Here is a 22,925-nt window from a genome sequence, read left to right on the forward strand (position 1 = left end):
TAAATGTTGGCTAATTCATTTTCATCAAAATTCTTCCATCATTTTTCTTTTTCTCTTTTCTTCCTTTCACTTCCTCAACTCTTGTTTTTTTTTTCCTCTTCTCTCCCTTCACTGTAAAACTCCAGCCTGTCGTAGTTGTGGGTCCCATAACCCCCTCCTTCTGTTGGTCGGAAAGCGCGGGGGAGGACACGGCCCCCCCCCGGCCTGCTACTGCAGGGATGTTTGGTGGATCCAGGCCCCCGGCCACGGATGGGAATCGAACCAATCTCTTGCGACTTCCAGTCGCGGTTGAAACCCACCACGCCACCGACGGCCCTTCACACTTGAACCTCCTTTCTGAGCGGTTTTAAGTCTTCACTTTGGAATCTGGACTTCAAAACACACCGACCGTGATAAGATTCGAACCCATGACTTCCAGACTGCCAAGCAGCCTCCTAACAGCCCGCGCTGTTTGCCCCGACAGGAGGTTCTATGACGTCTACAACATTTGACTCTTCACTTTGGGTGTTGGCCTTTAAAAGTCTCCAGCACCGATAAGATTTGAACCCATGTTCTCAGAGTCTCCAGACAGTCGTCTATCAGCGTGAGCTATGTGACCACATGTTTCTGACCTTTCTTACAGCTTTTTATTCTTCACTCGCGGTGGTGGACTTTAAAAACCACTGCACGTCATAAGACTTGAACCCAGGACTTAAGAATGACAACACCGTCCTCCAACAGCCTGAGCTATGAGACCACACACACCCACTGTCTTTCTTAGAGCTTTTCATTCTTCACTTTGGGCGTTGGACTTTAAAAGCTGTTGGACCAGTGAAGCAGCTGAAGACTGAAGACACAGTCTGTCAGTGTTTTTACAGCCACTAACCCTCCACCTCCACTCTTAAGAGTTTCATCTGAATCTCAACGTCATCAAAGACCTGAACACTTTAAAGCCACAGAAACACAGAAACACTTCCAGCAGCTTTTTATGACTTGTATTACGTACAAATGATTTGAACATTTCACAGTTTTACATCCTGAGGAACATTTGTGAAAAATGTGATTAATAAAAATATTCGACAACAAAATACAAAAATACTATGAAAAATATTCACCTGATAAAAACATGTGACATTATGAGGATAGAGTAGTTTTAGTAAAGGTTATTAAAACATTGACCTTATTTCCTCATTATTTATTTTAGGTTACTGTGCTGGTATTTAAGTACAATCAATACTGAATGTATTGAAATAAAATGAGTTTACTAATGATTTAAAGTATATTTTGGTCTCTGGCTAAGAAAAGGCATCTAAAAACATTATACTCTGTAATAAAATGATCAACATTTTTAATCATAAGAGAATAAAGATATTCACATTTTGATTTCTGACACTCGGTCTGATAACATTAGTCAGAAAATTAATTCTTCTGTATACAAAAAATCGTTCATCTGCATAAATATAGATCAGAAACATGTACTGTTGTTTTAGAGACATTTTGGCAAAAACCTAACCTTCAAGCATCAGTCTGGTTGCTATGGGAACAGGCCGCGGTACTCGAGGACGATGCTACGGGTTTAGGAGCGGCTACGCTCAGACGTTTGTAGTTGAGGTCGATGACGATGGAGCAGAACTGACTGATGTCCACGAAGTCGCAGCAGATGATGTTGACGCCCCCGGGTCCCGGACCCGGACGCTGGACGGACGCCCAGCGGAGCAGCAACGACAGAGCCTTCGACGTCATCTTCCTCATGCTCTGGAGGGGATGGAGGACGACGTAGGGGGCGTCTTCCGTCAGGTTCAGACCGCTGACGTAAAAACCAGCTGGAAAATCAAAATTAAAACCAAGCCGTCAGTAAAGCAATATATGTCACAGAGCTACAAGAACACACTTCATAAAAACCTGCTAAACTCAATAACACAAGCACAAAAATGAAACATTGTATTCATAGGTCCTATAACGGGGAAATGGCTGATTAAATTTGAATTTCATCATTTTTCTCATAAATTAAACCCTAATATTATAGAATGAATGATTTTACTGTGTCATGGCTGAAAGATTAAAAAATGTAGGTTTAATGGAAGTCAATGGGACATTTTTAGTGGTAAATTTTATATTTGATGCTACACAAAAACTAATAATACATTCTGATTCATATCTAAGACTAATTTGAAGAAAAAAAATGTCCCAGTCGCCCAACATTAGTTTCATGGAAAATAGTTAAATTTTCCTATAAAAACAACAGCGCTTTCAAGTACTGAAACTGGCATTTAAAGGGTTAAAATTCCCCCAAAAATGGTTGAATTTTTGTTAGTTTTGTAAAGTGTTGAAGTTGTTTAAGAGATTTATGCAGAAAAAAATCAGAAAAAAATATTACTCCGTTTAGTTTTTTGGACATGGACGTTTTTGTAAACTGAGGTTAAAGAGGTACAATTATCTTAGAGCTGCTGATTGAAATTTTCTTTGTGGAGCATTAGAACAGTCGTGAAGGAGGATTTAGACGAATCCTAGTCGACCTAATGTTTGGTCAGTGAGTGTATTTTATGGTTATTTTTTAATACCTGGCCTTCCTTTGTGCATCTGTTCGTCCAAATAACCAACCACCTTCTTCGGGTCTGGGCTGTCAGCGTACCTGGACCAAGAGCTCAGGTCAGTGTCTGAATGAATTCACAGACGACAGGTTGGATTATTTATTTACCAGTACGGTATTCCAGCCCAGAGCTCAGGATGCTGCAGGATCATCTGCTGGTTGTCGTAGGAAACGATGACCTGTTCACCTTTGGACCAACAGGAACGCAGAGTGGGAGTTTCCTGGATACACAACAAAATCCATCACTTTATGCAACATTAAACACAAATGGTTGTAGCACCAAACCGTTTCCACAGAGCTTTCCTTTGATATTAACAGTGTGTTTGTACCTGAGAGGAGCACAGCTTCCTCCTGAACACCCAGGTGATGAACTCCACCAGGTGTGCGTGGTCTTCGTCCGTCAGAGATTCAAAGTGCGAGCAGCAAACGAGCACGATCTCTTTGGGGTGAGCGTCGAGCCAAGCGGCCAGATCACCCAGAGCCTCCTGCACCCAGACACGTGTCACGTCTAAAGCTGACAGCAGAGCTTCTGCTACGACTTCTACAAACCTTCACCGTCATCAGCGTGTAGATGCCGTGGGCGAAGAACAAGCTGCTGCCCCCTGCTGGCTTCTTGGCGATCCGCAGGTCCAGGAAACGAACACCAAGATCACACTGATCACTGAGAACTGATAACTAGGAGAGAAAGGAAATGTGGGATTATTAGATGTAATCAATGTAAAGCACTTTATTGTACTTGGTGTCTGTGTTTCACTTTATTTCTTAAGCTTTTGTTTTGTCACTTGTTTGGTTTTGTCTGTCAATGTCTGCTTTTACGTCTGCAAACTCTGGTGCATTTGCATGAGCATTTTAATAATATTATCAAATATTAATGTGCAGCTTCCTTTTAAATTAAATAAATCAGTAATTTAATAGAATAGTTGAACAGGGAACTAGATCAAATAATGCAACTGTCGGAGGAAAGAATATTTGAATAGTTTTGAATCGTATATTTTAGTAAAAAGTTAGTTAGGTGATTAAAATTATTCTGACGTTCATTTAATTTCATTGTGTAAAACGTGTGATATGAATATATTTTTGTCTTTGACTACGAATAATGCTAAACCAAAACAGGAAGCAGATAAAAATACTCACTTGTTGCTGCCCTATAATGTAGCATCAGATTAGGTTTGTGGGTTAAAATATTTCAGACAAAACTCCCTTTTACATCATCATCCTCCTGCATAGACTCATTTTTTGAAGGAGGCGTAGGTTCAGTTCTTGGGGTCCCCCCTGTTTTGGACCCCCCCTGTTTGTACCTGAGTGGTGGCCCAGCGGTAAACACAGGTCCGAGTGAAGCAGGGGAACAACTTGTCGGTGACTCTGAGCAGACATGGCTCTGATCTCAGGACAGGAGAGGACACATCCAGGCAGAAAGACATGCTGTCATGGCTGCCTGTGTTAACACAAGATTGAAAATAAAGTGCATTTTAAAAGAACTATAAAGACATATGCGACATATCTGCATATATCGATCTATTTTATGGTTGTTTCGTTTTTACCGGGGATAGCCAGGTTCCACAGCGGGACGTCGAGCAGTTCATCCGGGAGACGGGACATCCAGTCCGGGTCCCCTCCGTCCACCAGCCGCTGTTTGTCCTCCATCAGCTCCAGAGTTCCGCTTTTTGTGTTTCTACCTTATTGTGGCTGTTTAACATCCTGTTTGCCGCCGTGTTTTCAACCCAAACACTTTTGTTTACAAACACTTCCGGGTCTGAAAACTTCCTCTTCTTCTTCTTCTCGTCATCAACTTCCACTTCCTGTAATTTTCAAAATAAAACCGGAAAAGCAAAAGTGGAGCGAATTCTTTTTCTATTTTTTAATCCGCAGCAATTTAAAAATATTGTTTAATATTCTTACTCCCTGAAGTGCAGCCTGCAGTCATATGTATTATTGCACACATTTTAATAACAAAATATCAGGCAGAAATTTAAAAACATTGTTTAATATTCTTAAACACCGACTGAAAGTGCAGCTGCAGCCATGATTTAATAGCAAACATTTAAAATTTACATGTGGATATGACGTTTAAATTTCACTTATGCACCGCAATTGTTGTGTAAACTTTTAATATTATTTGTAATAGAATTTGCAGCTATTCATTGTGTATTGTAGACAGGATAATAAAAGCAACATAGGCTAACAGCCATGCAACGTTTTACAGTCCAAAATATCTGATGTTTAGCGCCTTATTTTGTGTCAGCACGTTAACACTGGACAAATTATTTCCCTTAATTTGTGACTAAATACTGTTTAGTGCACATTAGCAAATGATACATGCTTGACAGAAATAAAGCAGAAATAAACATGTTTAGGTGTTGGTTTCTCTTTTCATGGTAAAAGTACAGGGGAGAATGTATGTATACAACTCACCTTTTTAAAATGCTGTCAGGCGTAAAGGCAGGTGCTGCAGGTGTCTTCAAAGGTGTGGCTGATTAAGGTAATTAAACACGTGGACCTGGAAAAGACGCTTCTAGTGACACAAACCAGGAGGATACACACAGTTACATTAACCAGGAATAAACAGCCAAATTTCAGAGATAAGATACGACTCAGCCCTATAATATACTCACTATAAAAATAAACCTAGTGTTAATGTGGCACCTAAAGCCTGTGATTTTTTTTATTGGTTTCAATGTTTATACAAACAAACAACTCCAGAATCAGCGTATGAATCTTCTTCTTCTGTTTCATTTCACTGTTCTAGGCAGATTACTGCCCTCTGCAGGGCTTCAGAGCTCCAAGCAATGAGCATAAATAAGTAAACCTGCAGCAGCACCAGTGTAATGTGTAATGTATAAACCTGTAAACTTGAGTCTGTGAAGTAGAGAAAGTCAGAGGTCACATGAAGTGGTTGCAGCACTAAAACATGGAAACATTTATTTAAGGTCTCACAGATACAAAATAGCTTTTATTTTTTATCATAGAATAGCATTTCTGTTTTATTTTATTTTTTTTAATTTCATTTTCTGTCTTGCATGAGGTAAACGACAATATATCAAGAGGCAAAATGATGTGAATGGCACACAAAGAGAAGGACGTACAAGCTTTAGCTTCGTGAGGAAAGGAGGATGTAGAAATTCATCGTCAGCCCATTTTTCCCTCCCTCACAGAGTCCAAAACACGGCGACCCGAGAGCAGCACAAATTCAACAACCACAGAGAGACGAGGAAAAGCTACCAGGACGTCCACAAGGAAGGTGATGTTTAAATGGTTTGTGGTGTAAGGTCTCTGAACGCATCACATTTAACGCCACAAACATTTAAGAATCACACCTCCCCGCGCGTTTCCATTTCAATGTGACATCAAGTTTCAAGGCATCAGCAGAAAGAAGCATGACGTCATTCTTCGTCATCGTCGTCGTCGTCGTCGTCACAGAGAGAAACGTGAAGATAAGGAGGAGGAGGAGGAGGAGGAGGAGGAGGAGGAGGCTGGTTTCACTGGGGCAGAGCTTTGAGGATGGCGTTCACCTCCTCAGCCACGGCCGTCAGCGCAAACTCAAACTGGTCCTGGAGACACGACACAAACAATATATTAAGGTTATGATTAATCGTAAGAATTATTTCACCTCTTTCTGCTTCAGACGTTTGTTTGTTGCTGCAGGTTTTTTTTGACTAAATGATGAAAACGATGCTGCGGAAAGAGTTAGTCACTAATTAGCCATAACATTATGAGTATATCGTTGTAAAGTGTGTCAAATCATGGGAAAAGGTTGAGGGAAAGAAGGTCCAAACTTAAACCGCTTCAAAAACATTTACAAAAAAAAAATGTTTTTCACAAGATATAGGGATTATTTATGTAGCCGGTTGTTATTTATGTAGGTAAATGTATGTGTATACGAATGCATGTGTGTATATATAAATATAAGGAAAGGAAGAGGGAAATAAACAACTTTTAATAATTTGTGGAGAAGGCTTTTCGGACATGTAGGTCAAATTATTGCACTGCTTTTGATTTATATCTCTGTCTTTTTGAATACATATAATTTGCATGTACGGAATAAATCACTAAAATCAAAGACCCCATTTAAACCACAACATCTGCAGCAAATCCTTCAAGCTGGAGGCCTGTTATTAAGTTCTGTTTTCTTATCTTCCTTCACCTTCGTGCAGACCATCCCAGGCCTCTGGTCTCTGACATGCTCCAGAGTTGCAGCGATGTCGATCTCTTTCACACCTGCAGGAAAAAACCCAAAAAAAAAACTGATCAGATTCCAGTCGTCCGACTACAGCGCAGAGGGAGAAGGAGATTTTAGATATGAATGAATAACAGACGTCACCTTTAGCCATGCGATTCAGAACCATGTCGATCAGGATGTAAGTCCCAGTCCGGCCTGTGCCGTCGCTATGGAAACGCAGCGAGCTTTAATAAACACATCAGAGGTGGAGAAAATTGAGAGATTGTTCAAAGCGCGGCGAGCCTCACCTGCAGTGCACGATGATGGGGCAAGACCGTCCTCGGTAGCACTTGTTCACCTTCCTGAGGAGAAAGACGAGATGACAAAATGCTTTTCACAGTTACAATGAAACATGACAGAATAATAATAATGATTTAAAAGAAGCCCACGTGAAATATAGACCCCTCCATGGCCTACGTCACTGTGACGTCACGACGTTAGCTGGAGGCAAAACAGAGGGAAGCTGGAGGCGAAAACTGTCACTGTCAACCAGGAAAATGTTGTGTTGTTGTACTTTTTTTGGTGCTAAAACCGAGTTTTATCTCATACCAGCCCCTGCCAGTCGTAGACAACTTTGGTTTGACTTTGGCGAATGGAGTGAGACAATCAGATAAGGTTAATATGTAAAGGATCATCAGTTTTATGGATGAGAATAAACTGGGACTAAAATTACGCTAAGTTTATTATTATTTGGGGGATTTTTGTTACACGTTAATGCTAATTGCAAGCTAACGCAACATTAGTTGTAAGTTTCAGGGGTTTTCAAGCTGAAGTTTCTTTGCTACGTTCCCCTCCACAGTGGTTCTACTTGTTTCTGGTAATATCTTTGTTGGAGAGGCTTCACCTGATAAAGACAGACCAGACTTCGTCCCCTCTGTGTCTCCTCCTTTGGTCAAATCATGCGTCCAGTCAGTGAGACTTTTTTAAAATAACACTCACAGTCTCGGAGAGTGAGTGTATTAGTAAATTCTCTAAAATGTGCGCTTTCCTCATAAAGTCGACATATGCTAACCGACGCTAATAGTGTTTGAGATGTTTTGCCTCCAGTTAAGCCCCGCCCCTCACAAAAACGTCACAGTGCTTATAAACTGTGAAGGGGTCTATACAGTTAGCAAGTTTTAGATCTAGATAGACAGATAGGTAGATGGGGTGGGGTAAAAGTGATGGACCTCCTGCTGCAGCCACATCAGTCCATGATCATTTTTGTGACTATGCAACTGGACCCAGACTACTAGCTGCAAACCACAAGAATGACACAGACAGATATGTTCAAAATGAAGGGAGGAGGGATAAAGGAACAGAGACTGAAGGATGGAAGGTAGCTACGTTGATTCTTTATCGGGGGAATGTGTCCGTGTTGGCTTGATGCTACAGCAGCAGTACCTGCGGAAGTCCAGCAGGGGGCGTGTGGAGGTGGGGATGCCCTGAGCCGGCCAGCTGAGGAAGTGGAACTGGGTGAGGGTCCGGGTCTCCTGCGTCTGCACGTTCTTCAGGTAGAAACTACGCACCAGGAAGTCGTTACACCAGATGTGCTCCGACACCAAGTTCACCTGGAATCGGAGACAAAGTGAAATCCCAGCGGCTCAGGAACTCACAACACACACACACATAATAAACACAACTGGTGGAGCTCCCACCTCGTAGATGTGGTAGAGGGACGAGCCTTCATCGGGCCAGTAGCGGTCGCACTGCTTCTCTCCGTCCTCCACCAGAGCCGTCATCATCACGATCACGGTGCAGCCGTTCTCCCAGACCATCTACGCGCACAGCAGCAGAGAAGTACATACACAATAAAGTAAACAACACAACCAAACATTCATCACCACACACACGCGAGGCTGTCGCTGACCTGCCAGAAGTCGGAGATGGTGTGGGACAGGGGGCCCTGGGTGGCGATGTAGGCCGGCATCCGGGGGTCATGCTCAATCTGCAGGGAGGCGGAGGAGACTTATTGGCGTCTGAGCCGATGAGGATGAAGGGGGAGTAGCAGAGCCGACTTACTATGGTGCTGGCGTTGATGTAGTCTGACCGCGAAGGGTTGACCTCCGCCTTCAGCTTCACCCTCGAGTGGTCATCTAACGGAACAACAGGAGACGTTCCAGACAGTGCATGCAGAAACAATCACATCGGACTGAATATGTGAGACTCACAGGGCACGGAGTCCGGGCAGCGGTTCTTCTTGGCGTTGGCGTCGCTCTGCGCCACGGAGACGGCGCTGGGCTCGGCCTGGTAGGAGCACAGAGCCTCCCACTCCTTCATCAGACGGTCCTTGTTCCTCAGGTGGTCCTCCATGTAAGCCTTCAAAAAAAAAAAAAAAAAACCCCCAGCGTTTTTTTTTCAAATGAACCTGACAGTTTTGTTTCCTCCTCCTCCTGCGTCTGAGTCGGGCACTGACCAGGATCATGTGGCCGGTGGAGATGTCCATGTTGGCCTGGGCCGGCTCCTCGCACCAGGACGGGGTGCTGCTGTGGGAGCTGGGGCTCGGCTGGGCTCCGTCGCTGAACTGGGACGACACGCTGCTCACCCTGGAGTCCGTACCTCCTCCTCCTCCTGCTGCTGCTCCTCCTCCTCCTGCTGCTCCTGCACCAGCACCCCCTCCACCTCCTCCCGCACTTCCACTTCCACTTCCTCCTCCACTGGCTCCTCCCACTGCTCCCAGGGCGGCAGCTTCCAGGCGTCCGAAGGCGCCTTTGGACGCCATGTGCTGGCGACACAGGTCCTGGTGAGCACATGTCCTCCCTTCCTTATTCTGTCTCTTTATCAGACTGATGCTCTTTCGTAACATGCCACTGACCTGATACTCCTGGTGGCTGAAGCTGCCTCCTTCCGGCCCCAGGCCCAGCTTCTTGGCCGCCAGCCGGTGGGCGTGGTGGCGCAGGCAGGCGATGGTCATGGCCGCCACCAGGATGCCACCCATGCAGGCCATGGCCACCAGCGTCGCAAACACCCAGCGGGACCGGGGCTGGACTCTGGTCACCAGGGGCAACAGCTTCCCATCATTCCTCTGTGACGAGTGGACAAGTACAAGTTCAGCCCTTTTAAGATCGTTAAAAGCTATTTAATGGGTTTTATAGACGTCTGGAGATCATATCAGTCAAGGATGGTTTCAGTTTTTATAAAGAACTGAGAACTATTTTTGTTCTCGTCAACCTCAACTTAAATTTAGAGAAAACACCAATAGTTCTGAAATAATAGAACTTCAGACGTTTCTAATTATGTTCAAAGCCAAAGTCAGAGTTTCACCAGAAAACCTGCAAAATCTACAGAAGAAGATTTAAAACAGGATTTAAAAGGGTGCACAATAATTGATCGATTTAGACAAAAATGTATAAATGGAAAAAAAAGAGAAAATTGGCAATTTGCACTAGGAATTTGTAAATTTCTACTTGTATGGATTATTTTTTTTAGTTTTGTTGGTGTTTTAGGCAGTAAAACTGAAAATCTTTCCTAAAATATCTCCAGCAGATGTTTATTGGAGGAGCTTGTTAACATATTTTCTTTTGTGGTTAAATGACTCAATAACTAATAATAAGAGGCATTAAAAGTTTTATAAACCTGTACAAAAATTGAAATCGTTCTTTTATATTATATAGATAATTATAGAAATATGTCAAAAATATAAAAACACATTGAGTGCAAGTTATTATGGAGGACCAACTACGCCATAATAAAATATAAATAAATAAATAGCATTGATGATATATATTTAGGTATTTATATATTTAATTATTTATAGAATACATCTGTAGGTATTTATTTATTTTTTATTGTGGCAGGATTCGTCCTACATAAGTTGTATACGTTATAATTTATTTATATGATTTAAAGGATGTGAAGAATTAGGCAGAAAGTCACTATGAAATAATTATAAAATTTAATTAGAAAGATGTTTTGAGATCATATGAAGACTGAAGGTCGTTAAATTTCCTTAATTACTGGTTCATGTGAAAACAGAAGAAACACATCTCACCTCTCCAACGCCGCTCTGCAGAACCTTCAGACCCGTCTCAGAATCCAGGAAATTCTTCTCTGCAACTACAAGATAAATGAATAAAAAAGCCTCCGTTACGTCCCTTCATGTCCCGAGAACTCTGGCTCTGACCTGCAGGACCAGAACTGACGCAGCCGCGTACCAGCTTTATCTGCAACGTCTGCAGCCGTCAGGTTCCTGGAGTTGGGTCTGATCTTGAAGGTGATGGCAGGTCCCACCACACTGTGGACGAGAACACAGCAGGACACGCTCATTAGGACTAGTCACGAGGATTCCTGGTCCCTGGTCCCTGGTCCCTGGTCCTAGCCCGTGGTCCCTGGTCCCTGGTCCCTGGTCCCTGGTCCCTGGTCTCTGGTCCCTGGTTCCTGGTCCCTGGTCCCTGGTCCCTGGTCCCTGGTCCCTGGTCCCTGGTCCCTGGTCTCTAGTCCCTGGTTCCTAGGCGCTAGTCCCTGGTCCCTGATTTCTAGTCCCTGGTTCCTGGTCCCTGGTCCTAGCCCCTGGTCCCTGGTCCCTGGTCCTGGTCCCTAGTCCCTGGTCCCTGGTCCCTGGTCCCTGGTCCCTGGTTCCTGGTTCCTGGTCCCTGGTCCCTGGTCCGAGTCCTGGTCCTAGTCCTGGTCCTGGTCCCTGGTCCCTGGTCCCTGGTCCCTGGTCCCTGGTCCCTAGTCCCTAGTCCCTGGTTCCTAGGCCCTAGTCCCTGGTTCCTAGTCCTGGTCCCTGGTTCCTAGGCGCTAGTCCCTGGTTCCTAGTCCCTGGTTCCTAGTCCCTGGTTCCTAGTCCCTGGTCCCTGGTTCCTAGTCCCTGGTCCCTAGTCCCTGACCCCTGGTGTCTAGGCCCTAGTCCCTGGTTCCTGGTTCCTGGTCCCTAGTCCCTGACCCCTGGTGCCTAGGCCCTAGTCCCTGGTTCCTAGGCCCTAGTCCCTGGTCCCTAGTCCCTGACCCCTGGTGTCTAGGCCCTAGTCCCTGGTTCCTGGTTCCTGGTCCCTAGTCCCTGACCCCTGGTGCCTAGGCCCTAGTCCCTGGTTCCTAGGCCCTAGTCCCTGGTTCCTGGTTCCTAGGCCCTAGTCCCTGGTTCCTAGTCCCTGGTCCCTAGTCCTTAGTCCCTGGTTCCTAGGCACTCCTCCCTGGTCCCTGGTTCCTAGTCCCTGTTCTCTGGTCCCTGGTTCCTAGTTCCTAGTCCCTGGTTCCTGGTCCCTACCTGATGGTGGTGAAGGAGCTGGTGGAGAGGCCGATCCTCTCTGAGATCAGCTGCAGTAGATGCACCCCATCGTTCAGACTCAGGGGGCTGTGACAAAACACACACACACACACACACACACACACACACACACACATACACGTCAACAGATACACACAGAGACACACAGACATCTTCCTTTCCTTCCTTCCTTCCTTCCTTCCTTCCTTTCTTCCTTCCTTCCATCCTCCCTACTTTGCATCCTTCCTTCCTTCCTTTCTTCCTCTCTTCCTTCCTTCCTTCCTTCCTCACTATGACAATAACAAACCTGTAACCATGGAAACACTCCGCCCCCACACGCCGTGAACAGGTCATGTGACGTTTAACCAGGAAGTCAGACCCTCGTTACCTCTGGTTGGTGACGATGTAGCCGAACTCCTGCTCCTCCTTCTCCTCCTGCTGCTGCTTCTTCTTCCCCAGTTTGTCGTGACCGGCCGCCTCAGTGGGAGTCGCCTCCTCCTGGACTCCTGCTGCCTTCAGGGACTTGACGGTGGAGGGCGGAGCCTCCTGGGGGGCTGTTTTATAGGCCATGGACCCCTCTGTGACCTGACAGATACACACAACAACAACAACAACAATAGTCATTTATTTATTTATTTATTTATTTATTCTTTCCTTCTTTCCTTCTTTCCCTCCTACTATCTTCATTCTTTCTTTCTTTCTTTCTTTCTTTCTTTCTTTCTTTCTTTCTTTCCTTCCTTCCTTCCTTCCTTCCTTCCTTACTTCCAACCTTGCTTACCACCTACTACCTTCCTTCCTTCCTTCGATTCCTTCCTTCCTTCCTTCCTTCCTTCCTATTATCTTTTTTCCTTCCTTCCTACTTCCTTCCTTCCTTCCTTCCCTTCTTCAGTCTTTCTATTCCTTCCTTCCTATTTCCTTCCTTTCTTCCTTCCTTCCCTTCTACTACCTTCCTTCCTTCCTTCCTTCCTTCCTACCTTCCTACTTCCTTACTTCCTGCCTTGCTTACCACCTACTTCCTTCCTTCCTTCCTTCCTACTTCCTTCCTTCCTTCCCTCCTACTACCTTCCTTCCATCCTTTCTTCCTTCCTTCAGCCTTTCTATTCCTTCCTTCCTACTTGCTTCCTTTCTTCCTTCCTTCCTTCCTTTCCTTGCTCCCTTTCTACTACCTTCCTTCCTTCCTTCCTTCCTTCCTTCCTTCCTTCCTTCCTTCCTTCCCTTCTTCAGTCTTTCTATTCCTTCCTTCCTACTCCCTTCCCTTCTTCCTTGTTTCCCTCCTACTTCCTTCCTTCCTTCCTTCCTTCCCACTTCCTTACTTCCTGCCTTGCTTACCACCTACTTCCTTCCCTCCTACTTCGTTCGTTCGTTTGTTCGTTCCTTCCTTCCTTCCCCACTTCTTTCCTTCCTTTGTTCCTTCTTTCCTACTTCCTTCCTTAATATTAACAATAATAATAACATTAATAATAGTAATAACATTAATAATAATAATAATAATAACATTAATAATAATAGTAATAATAATAATAAGCTCCTCCCACACACAGATGTCATATTGTGTGAAGTCTCACCTTCTTCCCCGTGGCCGCGTTCTTCCCATATTTATCTGAAAGTTAAAGAGACCAGTGTGAATTAAATGTCAGTGAGTGAAGCTTTGAGGCTGAGGAGTCGGTGAAGTGAAGACAGTGACCTTTGGTTTGTTTGTTGGCGTAGGACGTCTCCAGCTGCAGCTGCTTGAGGACGGCCGGCAGGTTGTCCTTCTGCTCCGAGGACAAGTCCTTCACGTCCAGGCCGTAGTGGTCGAGCAGCAGAGCCAGCGTCTGCAGAGAGCGTTCTAGAAAAAACACATTTACCGATGCACAAGAGTTAAATAAAACACAGAGATAAAGTAAAATTTATTCCACATAAATGTAATAAAGAAGACGTGTGAGTCTCTCACCGTCCAGTCCTGACAGGCCGTCGTACTCCTTCTGAGCCTTCTTCTCCGTCTCCGGCTGAGGCTCCTTACGGAGCTGAGACACCTGGGAAACGTAGTCCTCGCCGTAGTCCAACGGGAAGTCCAGCTCTGGAAAGAACGAGGAGGAAGATGAGGAGGAAGATGGAGCGGCCGCCGGCCCTCTGAGCTGGGAGAGGGAGGAAGAAGAGGAGGAGGACGAGGAGGAGGAGGAGGAAGAAGGGGACGTGAGGTAAAAGGACACCAGGTCCTGGAGGAGCTGCCGGTCCCGGTCCAGAGAGTTTCCTCGGGTTCTGGAGCGTGAGGGTGTGAAGGCCGGATTATCGTCCAGGGAGTTGAGGGAGCGCTCCTCCTCCTCCTGGTCTTCGTACGGCTGCTGCACCAACAACAACAACAACAACAACAACACACGTCACATTAGACAGAACGTGGTTCAACCAGCGGCTCCTTCAGGACGGAGGGACGCTCCTCCCTGCTCCTACCTGCTGGAAGCTGTACGGGTCCAACCGGGGCGCCTGCATGTGCACCGAGGACCGGGAGGGGTCCAGGACCATGTAGTCCACGTACTGCTGCATCACGTCGGGGTCATGAACCTTCTGTGGGACGGGACCCAACAACCTGGACGACCTAAGAAACCAAAGCTGTTTATTTATTTATTACTTATTTATTTATTTATTTGTTCTAAGGATCCTCTTCCTACTGTCTGGGGGGGTCCTGGGGGCCGACGGTGGGAACGCGACTCAGCTCTCGGGCGATGATCTCCTGGGTGACGTCGTCCCTCCAGGTCAGACCTGAGCAGTCGCACACAGACACATGGTCATCACAGCTGTGACGGGGACGAGGACGTCCCCGACATGACACTCACCCTGGACCATCAGGTCTTTGAGGACCTCCTGCAGCCTGTGGAGGACGGGGACGGACGCCTGGTACTGGACCGGGTCCTGATGAAGGGCCCTGCACTGTCCAAACAAACCGTCTGCAGATTGACACACAAACACACAAAGATGAAGGGAACAAACAACACAGGCTGGAAAATCGACTAGAAAGGAAGATAATGACTCAGCTTTCTATTCCTTCCTTCCTTCCTTCCTTCCTTCCTTCCTTCAATTCCTTCCCTTCCTTCTATTCCTTCCTTCCTTCCTTCCTTCCTTTCTTCCTTTCCCTTTCCCTTTCCCTTCCTTCCTTCCTTCTTCTTCCTTATTCCCTTTCTCCTTCCTTCCTTCCTTCCTTCCTTCTATTTCTTCCTTCGATTGCTTCTTTCCTTCCTCCCTTCCTTCCTCCCTTCCTTCCTTCTATTCCTTCCTTCATTCCTTCCTTCTCTTTCTTTCCATCCTTGCTTCCTTCCTTCTTCATTCCTCCTTCCTTCCTCTCCTTCCTTCTTCCTTCCTTCTTCCTGTGATTCCTTCCTTCCTTCCTTCCTTCCTTCCTTCCTTCCTTCCTTCCTTCCTTCCTTCCTTCGTTCCTTCCTTCCTTCGATTGCTTCCTTTTTTCGATTCCTTCCTTCCTTCCCTCCTTCCATTCTTCTATTCCTCCCTTCCTTCCTTCGATTCCTTCCTTCTTCCTCCTTCTTCTCTTCTTCCTTCCTCTTCTTCCTTCCTTTTCGATTCTTCCTTCCTTCTTCCTTCCTTCCTTCCTTCCTTCCTATTCTTCCTTCTTCTTCCTTCTTCCTTCCTTCTTCTCCTTCCTTCCTTCCTTCATTCCTTCCTTCGATTCCTTCCTTCCTTCCTTCCTTCGATTCCTTCCTTCCTTTGATTCCTTCCTTCCTTCCTTCCATCCTTCGATTCCTTCTTTCCTTCCTCCCTTCCTTCCTTCTATTCCTTCCTTGGATTCCTTCCTTCCTTCCTTCTATTCCTTCCTTCCTTCTTTTCCTTCCTTCCATCCTTCCTTCCATCCATCCTTCGACTCCTTCCTTCCTTCCTTCTATTCCTTCCTTCCTTATATGTATCTAGAAAAGTCTGTAAACACAATCACACACACACACTGGTGCACTCATGTGTGTATATGTATGTGTGTGTATGTGTGTGTGTGTGTGTGTATGTGTGTGTGTGTGTGCGTGTATATGTGTGTATATATGTGTGTGTGTGTGTGTGTGTGTGTATGTGAGAGCGTGGGCCGCGTTGGGTGAGTCATCACCTCCGTCTCCCTCCATCTCTCATCAAACACACAAACACATGAGGGAGACACACGGTCGTCAGGCAAGTGATGTCAGCGTTGCCGTGGAGACGACCGGGAGCGAGCCGCCATTGGCCGAGAGCAGCTGACGGAGCGAGGCCTTGTTTACGTTGCTCCCTCGCTCCCTTCTCCTCTCTTTGTTTCTTTCCCGTCTGTCTTTTATCTTCCTCTCGTCCCCTCCTCTTTACGTCCCTTTCTTCCTCTCTGTCCATCCTCCGTCCTCACACAGACACACGTCCGTCCAACTGTGTTTATGTTAAAGTTTTAACCACGCAACGTGTGTTCAGTCAGGGCTGGGATGTGGTTTTAAGTGTTATAGATTATAAATCACTGAAGACACAAAATGTTTTAGGAAAACTAAAAACTACTGAAGAAAAGCTCCAAGATTCAATTTATCTGACACAAATATTCAGGAAGTTCATCACTGAACATGATGCATCACATAGATTTATTTCTAAATGAAGCTTTTATTTCATCTTATTGTAACTCTGGGTTCTGAGGCTGTAAACTGAATCTCTTCCAGCTGTAAACCCATCATCAGAGGTCTCTCAACAAAGACGTCCTAAGCGTGGACACGAGGACACACATCAATAACACAGCCGCCTCTTTTGAGACACACACATGTCCACGTTGTTGTAATGACATCCTCGTGGTGGTGGAACAGACGGGAAGGAAGCAGGAAAAAACCCTCTGAGGGATTATAGACAGCCCCGGCCACTGCTGGTACGTTTACTGTCCTAATCATGCTGCATTCAGGGAACCGTATAAATAAGAGCTAATTGTCCACATCAGCCTAAGAAAGGAGAAACATCTGGGAGGCTTTAGCTCCACATGTTTGGTGGGTTTTAACATGGATTAAGTATTTTATTTAATTAGCTATTAACCACCAAACAAGAAGTGGACCTGCTCAAGAGTGTGATTTGTGTTTTTATTTCTATTTTTATGTCCTGAGAAGTCTCGGACTGTGAAGGGACTAAGGTGGACGAATCCAACAGCACCTTCATGGCCTACGTCGCTGTGACGTCACAATGTTAGTTGGAGGCTAACACTGTCACTTTCAATCATAAAAAACGTCATCTTGTTGTATTGTTTTAGGGCCAAACCCGAAATAATCAAAAACACTAACTTTTTTATCACACACCAGCCACTGTCAGTCATAAACAAATTTAGTTTGACTTTGGTGATTAAAATAAATGACTGGAGTGAGACAATCAACACCCACACTTCATGTCATTATTTGGGGGATTCTTGCTACATGTTGATGCTAATGCTAACTGCGTGTTTCAGGGGTGTCCAAGCGCAAGTTGCATTAACTGCGTTTCCCTCCACAGTGGTTCCACTTACTTCTTGTAATATCTGTGTTGAAGAGACTTCACTTGATAAAGACAGACCAGACTTTGTCCTCTGTGTGTCCTCCTTTGGTCAAATCGTCATTTTCAAGTAAACTCTTTAAAATAAAACTCACTATGTCTCGTGGAGTGGGTGTATTAGTATATTCTCTAATATATGAGTTTAACTCGTCCATTTTTGCCAAAAACAGTCCGTTTAAACATGCTAACCACCGCTTACAAGCTATAGCATTTAAGATAATTTGCATCCAGTTAAGCCCCGCCCCTTTAAAAAGACGCCACATTGTTTACAAACCCGTGAAGGGGTCTATTAGCAGAAGCTGCGTCCAGGTGAATCAGCCGTGGAGTCATTAAATCAAGCTGAGAGCGCGTCCTCCAGGCCGATCACAGTAGATTACGTTTAATCCAGTGTGGCTGTTAATAAAAGCTGTGCGGGCACTGAGGTGGCAGGCACAGTTTTGTGCTTATATGTTTCTTAATTGCTGGAAAAGGCTCCAGCAAACCCTGCAACACTGATGAGAATCAATGGTCGTAGAAGATGAGATGAGATTAAACATATTTCTTAATTTTCCATTTAGCCTTTCATAAGAAAAAGAGGCGGAATCCATTTTAAACGCATGAGATGCGGAAACACTCACCATCGTTGCACAGCTGATCACTGGGACAGAGTTTCTTCTCAAACAAACAACCTACAGGAAAACAGAAACACTTTTAAAAGAAACATTACGGAGGCTGCACAAAGCTCTGCTCCCTCTAAACCTCGTGATGTTGATGAATTTGTTAGACTTTTTCTGTTCTAAGCCAAAAACAAATATGGACTCAGACTGATCCATAATTGAGTTTGAAAACTCCCCGACGACACACAGCTACGTTCAACATCAGCACTGCGTTGCTAAGCATCTCCAGATGGAAGTGCGTTATACAGTTGACCTTTTCCCAGCTTCTAATCTGTCGCGAGGCCGGTTCTGTTTATGTATGAATGTTCATTAAGGGTTCACATAATCCTGAGCACAAAGACTTAATCAGTTCAGCAGAGAAACGCATCCAGCTGCGATGAAGTCTGGGGACTGAGGTAGATCTCAGTTTTCATTTTATTCCTCCACTCGTGTTTTTATTCCCCTCCTGAAATCTATAAAACGTCAGGCCGAGTATCGACCACATGACGACACAAACGTGCTTCCTGTGCGGAGATATCAGAGGGGGAATCTCCAGTAAACGAGAAAGACGAGAAGCAGCTAAACATAGAACGGAGAGATTCTCCATCCCTCCGACCAAACTCCTCCTGATGACTAATTTCTGCTTTCTCCTCCCCCTCCTCCCACTCCCCCTCCTCTATCTCCCACGTCTAGAAGACCTCGTCCATCTTTGTCACTCGGGCAACGCTTCTGCTACAAAACATAACCGAGAGAAATTCCGTGTAATTAAATCTGTTGATGAGCAGACTGAGAAAACATTGACTGGGTTCATAAGGGCATCTCGCCGCAGTTTGTTCTTATCTGGGTGGACGGGGTGACGTCAAATAATCACGTTAAATATGGAAAACAAAAAGATATTTAGTTTACAACAAGGCTTGATTCAACAAATAACAACAACAAAAAAAAAAGCCTTTCAGCTGCGCAGTGTCCTTCCCGTCAATTTCTGCTGTAGAATAAATTACACGTGATGAGGAAAATGCTGCAAAGTGGAGGAATTTATTTATGTTAGAGGGAGATTTTAAAACCTAAAGAAACAGAAGCTCTCTGTGCGGATCACCCTGGAAATGACTCATTGCCGAGACAACGGGAGGACTTTAACATTCCTCCGGGGAAATTCTCTTTCCCTCACAAACTTCTTCTTCTTCTTCCTCCGGTTGACACTAATTAGGGAGAGTTTCCTCTGAGCTCACATACAGCTCCATTTTGTCTTTGGTGATGGTGAAGGAAAGCGGTTATTTTACAGAGGAATAATAAAAAACATGACATTAATAAAGCAGGGAATCTCTGGTCACACGTGTCCTAAACTTTAAATAATATTTTATGTATACTGTTACTGCTCTGTGGCGATATTACAGCAGGTTTTAATGCACAGAGGTTGTACAGTCATGAAAACAAAAGCTTCTTTCTGCAGCCTTCATATAAAAAAAACTATGCTCATAACCGAAATCTCATCATCATCATTATCTGCCAGCGCTGCTTTTATCGTCCATTAACTTTCTGCCAGACTGAATTCACTGTCATTTTCATAATGGTGCTTCTGGCATTTGTGGCCACCGCCGCCGCCACTGCTGCTGCTGCTGCTGCGTGAGCTCGTCCTCTGGTCTGCAGCCTGACAGGGGATATTTAAGGTGGAGTGAGTCAGCCTGGATGGAGCACGGTGCTGCTAAGTGGCAGCGGAGCGCAGCCCAGTCACAACCTTCCTCGGCTCAGTTAAACCTTTACCTTTCCACCGGCCTCACACTAATCACTCTGACTGTGCAGCGATTTAAAGGACAGGTCCAACAGTGGGTGTCTCCTGCTGAATCATATCCCCAAACACACACTGGATTCATACGCTGCTGAAAATAGTGCCCAAACAACAGAAACCAGTGGACCTGAGTGGCACAGACAGGGAGTCATTAATGTTGATAATAAATAAGACAGAGACTGAAAATAAGACTTGAAAGGGGTTTAATGGACTTTTTTAAAATGTTGTGTTGATGGTTATCTATTAGTCTTTGATAATTCATCCATTCAGGGCTGAAGTTCTTCATAACTGACTTTATTAATTGGACTGATCTCGAATACATCGATCTGGCATAACTTATTAATATTGTGCAGGTCTCCCTTGTTGTGACTCATCAGTGAATGGACACGGGCCTTCTGAGAGTGTCCTGTTGTTAGTGGTGATGGTGGTGGATAAATACTTAATCAGTTTGGGATCTAGTTCATTCAGAGGTCAGCACCTTGTGTTTTTTGTTGTTCCATTTTCATCAAGGAGTGTCATTGCTGGGGGGTGGGGGAGTGGGGGGTGCCTGGTCTGGTCTGGGTGGGGGCTACGTGTCAAGTAACAAGTATCAACCACAACGAGTGAATACCAGGACTAAAGGTTTGTCACAAGAGGGTTTAAATGTTATTTACTTCACCTCTCGGTGGTCATAATGTTGTGGCTGATCGGTGTATATTCTGCTCAAATGTGACAATTTGATGTTTCTTTTGTTTTTTGTATCTGATTTTAAACTGAATATTTAAGGCGGTTTGGACTTTTTTTTTTGTTTTGTTTTGATTTTTGCTTCATAAAATTTGACTATTTTCACAGTTTTCTGGCATTTCGCAAACAAAACAACAACATTTCTAATCGTAATAAAAAATCCTCCGTGGATGAATCAGTAAAGGACGTGGTTTAGTTGGAGTCTGGGTGGGTTGTGTGTGAGAAAATCACACAATGAAACGACCGTAAACAATAATTTTCTGTGTGAAAACGGATTTCGCGCAGTCTGCTGTTCGCTGTCCGTGGTGCTGAAAGCCCGTGTGTCAAAGAGACAGGAAGCTGCTGTAATTACTGGGAGCAGACGGAGCTGGGAGGTCACGAATGAGTCATAACAGCGAGTGTCATGAGTTTTAACTGTGGGTTCAAGTTTCTGATGGGATTTTATTAAAACTTTAGTTCAAGCGTCGCAGCCGGAAAATGCTTCACATCTGTCGTTTGAACATTTTTTCTCGCAGCAGCCGCTTTTACGTGTCTTTGTGGCCATTTTGTGCCCGTTTGTGTCTCTGTGTAGACATTTAGTTTATGTTTTTTGTTAATATTGTGTCTTTCTTGATATTCTGGAGGCCTATGCAGGAGGAACTATGAGCCAAGAGCAATTCAGACACAAGTTTATATACATTTTTTTAAACATATGTGAAATATACATGGTTGTAAAATTATTTTAGACGTCTGTGTACATCCAAACAAGGTTCTGGACATGCATCCTTAAACTGAATCCCTTTTTAGTCTTAATAACTGAACTGACATCATGTTGTTCCTTTAATTATAACGAGTTAATCTCTATTATATTATTTTAAAGACACTTAATTCGTGTCAGGTTATTGCCACGTGTGCTTTACAGTTTTCTGGTGAGCTCCATCTTTGTAATGAGGACAATATATTTCCTGCGGGAGCAATATCGTCGAGCATCATGGAGCTTTATGGTCACAGTTACGCTCCTATTAATTAATATTTCTTTCCGTTAGTGTCGTAGCCGTGCGGATTGTACTCACAGGGCCAGAGTAGATAACATACCTCCATTCATATTCACTAAAGATCAAGCTCTCCATCTGTGGCTGCATATCTCAACACACACACACACTCTCCTCCTCCTGCTGCTCTTCGGTCGTGTGTTTTGCTGTTGTCGTTGTAGAGGGAACAACAAAAATGATTCATCCAGGCACCCAGACACATCCGAGCCAGCCCACGGTCAGAGCATTTGCGTCAGTGACGCAATTTTAGCACCGGTGTAAACAGAGCGAGTAGGAAACGCAGGAACATATAGGATGTAACCCGGTGAACCCAACTGCTCTTGTTTCTGCTCATGAGTTGCCACAGCAAAATGCATCTCACTAGTTTTATCCTTAAAAGTCTCTACAGAAGGACGAAGAGATAAAAAAGCAACTTCCACAAAGCCTGCTTTAAATTTCTAAATGTGGTGGAGCGTATGTAAAGTGACGTAAGGTCACTCCAAACTCCGTCTCTTGCAAGTGTAACAGTTCCTATAGAAACACCGCAACAGGGACTTGTCAGCGGGGGAAGTGGCTGTGACGCGCCGCGCCTCGCAGCCTGGACTCAGGTTCATTAAAAGCAAAGTGCGTCCGTCTTCATCTGCGCCGGATTAAATCTGATCCGCGTCAGGGTCTTACCGTGTCGGGCGGCCGCGCACAGCCGGCAGGAGGCGGTGAGGAGGAGGCACAGAGCTGCCCAGAGCCGCGGAGACCTCATGGTACATCCAACATCCACCGCGAGGAGCGAGGAGAGGAGAGGAGGAGAGAGGAGGAGGTGAGGAGGAGGTGAGGAGAGGAGAGCCGCTTCTACCAGCTCCCCATGACTGAGGAGAGGCTGCTGCTGGAGGACTGATGGAGAGGAAGTGTGAGAGTGAGGCAGAAAGAGAGTGAGAGGGGGAGGCGGGTGGGCTGGAGTGTCCTGGCCACAGGGGGCGCTACAGTGTGGCGGAGAAAACGAGGAAGCGCAACGTGAATGAGATGATGTTTCTGTTCTCAGGCCTCTGATTCTGGTTACTGAGAAGAGAGAGTGTGTGTGTTTGTGTGTGAAAACTGGGAATCCTACACAACACAACTCACCACACACACAAACAAATAAATAAACAAACAAACACAGCTGGTGATTCTGATTCACTCCACCTCCGTGTCAAGAAATACTAACGGATATGAAAGAATTACACAAATTATCTCCAAGTGCGTAAATGCGCGCGACTCCTTCCTCCCTCCCTTCCTTCCTTTGGAGCGCGCGCGTCATTTCACCTGTGTAGGTTAGTT

At 45.0% G+C, this 22,925-nt stretch overlaps 2 protein-coding genes across 7 annotated transcripts; both read right to left on the reverse strand.

Annotated features, from left to right (window-relative positions):
* Positions 1–947: 947 nt before the first annotated feature.
* Positions 948–5,136, reverse strand: LOC125001011 (PI-PLC X domain-containing protein 1-like). Of its 2 annotated transcripts, none has more exons than XM_047576913.1 (8): positions 4,982–5,136; positions 4,111–4,368; positions 3,868–4,000; positions 3,119–3,244; positions 2,899–3,054; positions 2,678–2,790; positions 2,541–2,611; positions 948–1,802 (listed from the first exon to the last, which is right to left on the reverse strand). In XM_047576913.1, the coding sequence occupies exons 3-8, from the start codon at positions 3,988–3,990 to the stop codon at positions 1,495–1,497; spliced, it is 897 nt and encodes a 298-aa protein (XP_047432869.1). In that variant the 5' UTR covers positions 3,991–4,000; positions 4,111–4,368; positions 4,982–5,136; the 3' UTR covers positions 948–1,494. The 2 variants fall into 2 exon arrangements, with proteins under 2 accessions (XP_047432869.1, XP_047432868.1); XM_047576912.1 differs by having other exon boundaries at positions 3,868–4,004; positions 4,982–5,135.
* A 323-nt stretch (positions 5,137–5,459) lies between these two features.
* Positions 5,460–22,542, reverse strand: LOC125000977 (receptor-type tyrosine-protein phosphatase-like N). Of its 5 annotated transcripts, none has more exons than XM_047576812.1 (23): positions 22,293–22,542; positions 18,078–18,128; positions 14,784–14,894; positions 14,619–14,709; positions 14,401–14,545; positions 13,904–14,291; positions 13,655–13,798; positions 13,536–13,570; positions 12,359–12,555; positions 11,971–12,057; positions 10,919–10,998; positions 10,756–10,820; positions 9,580–9,789; positions 9,181–9,504; positions 8,936–9,083; positions 8,787–8,860; positions 8,635–8,712; positions 8,423–8,542; positions 8,169–8,335; positions 7,034–7,087; positions 6,888–6,952; positions 6,711–6,784; positions 5,460–6,117 (listed from the first exon to the last, which is right to left on the reverse strand). In XM_047576812.1, the coding sequence occupies exons 1-23, from the start codon at positions 22,369–22,371 to the stop codon at positions 6,046–6,048; spliced, it is 2,859 nt and encodes a 952-aa protein (XP_047432768.1). In that variant the 5' UTR covers positions 22,372–22,542; the 3' UTR covers positions 5,460–6,045. The 5 variants fall into 5 exon arrangements, with proteins under 5 accessions (XP_047432768.1, XP_047432769.1, XP_047432767.1 ...); XM_047576813.1 differs by having other exon boundaries at positions 9,181–9,489; positions 13,904–14,294; XM_047576811.1 differs by having other exon boundaries at positions 13,904–14,294.
* Positions 22,543–22,925: the final 383 nt, after the last annotated feature.

The sequence above is a fragment of the Mugil cephalus genome, chromosome 23, assembly GCF_022458985.1.
Source record: "Mugil cephalus isolate CIBA_MC_2020 chromosome 23, CIBA_Mcephalus_1.1, whole genome shotgun sequence".
Lineage (NCBI taxonomy): Eukaryota > Metazoa > Chordata > Actinopteri > Mugiliformes > Mugilidae > Mugil > Mugil cephalus.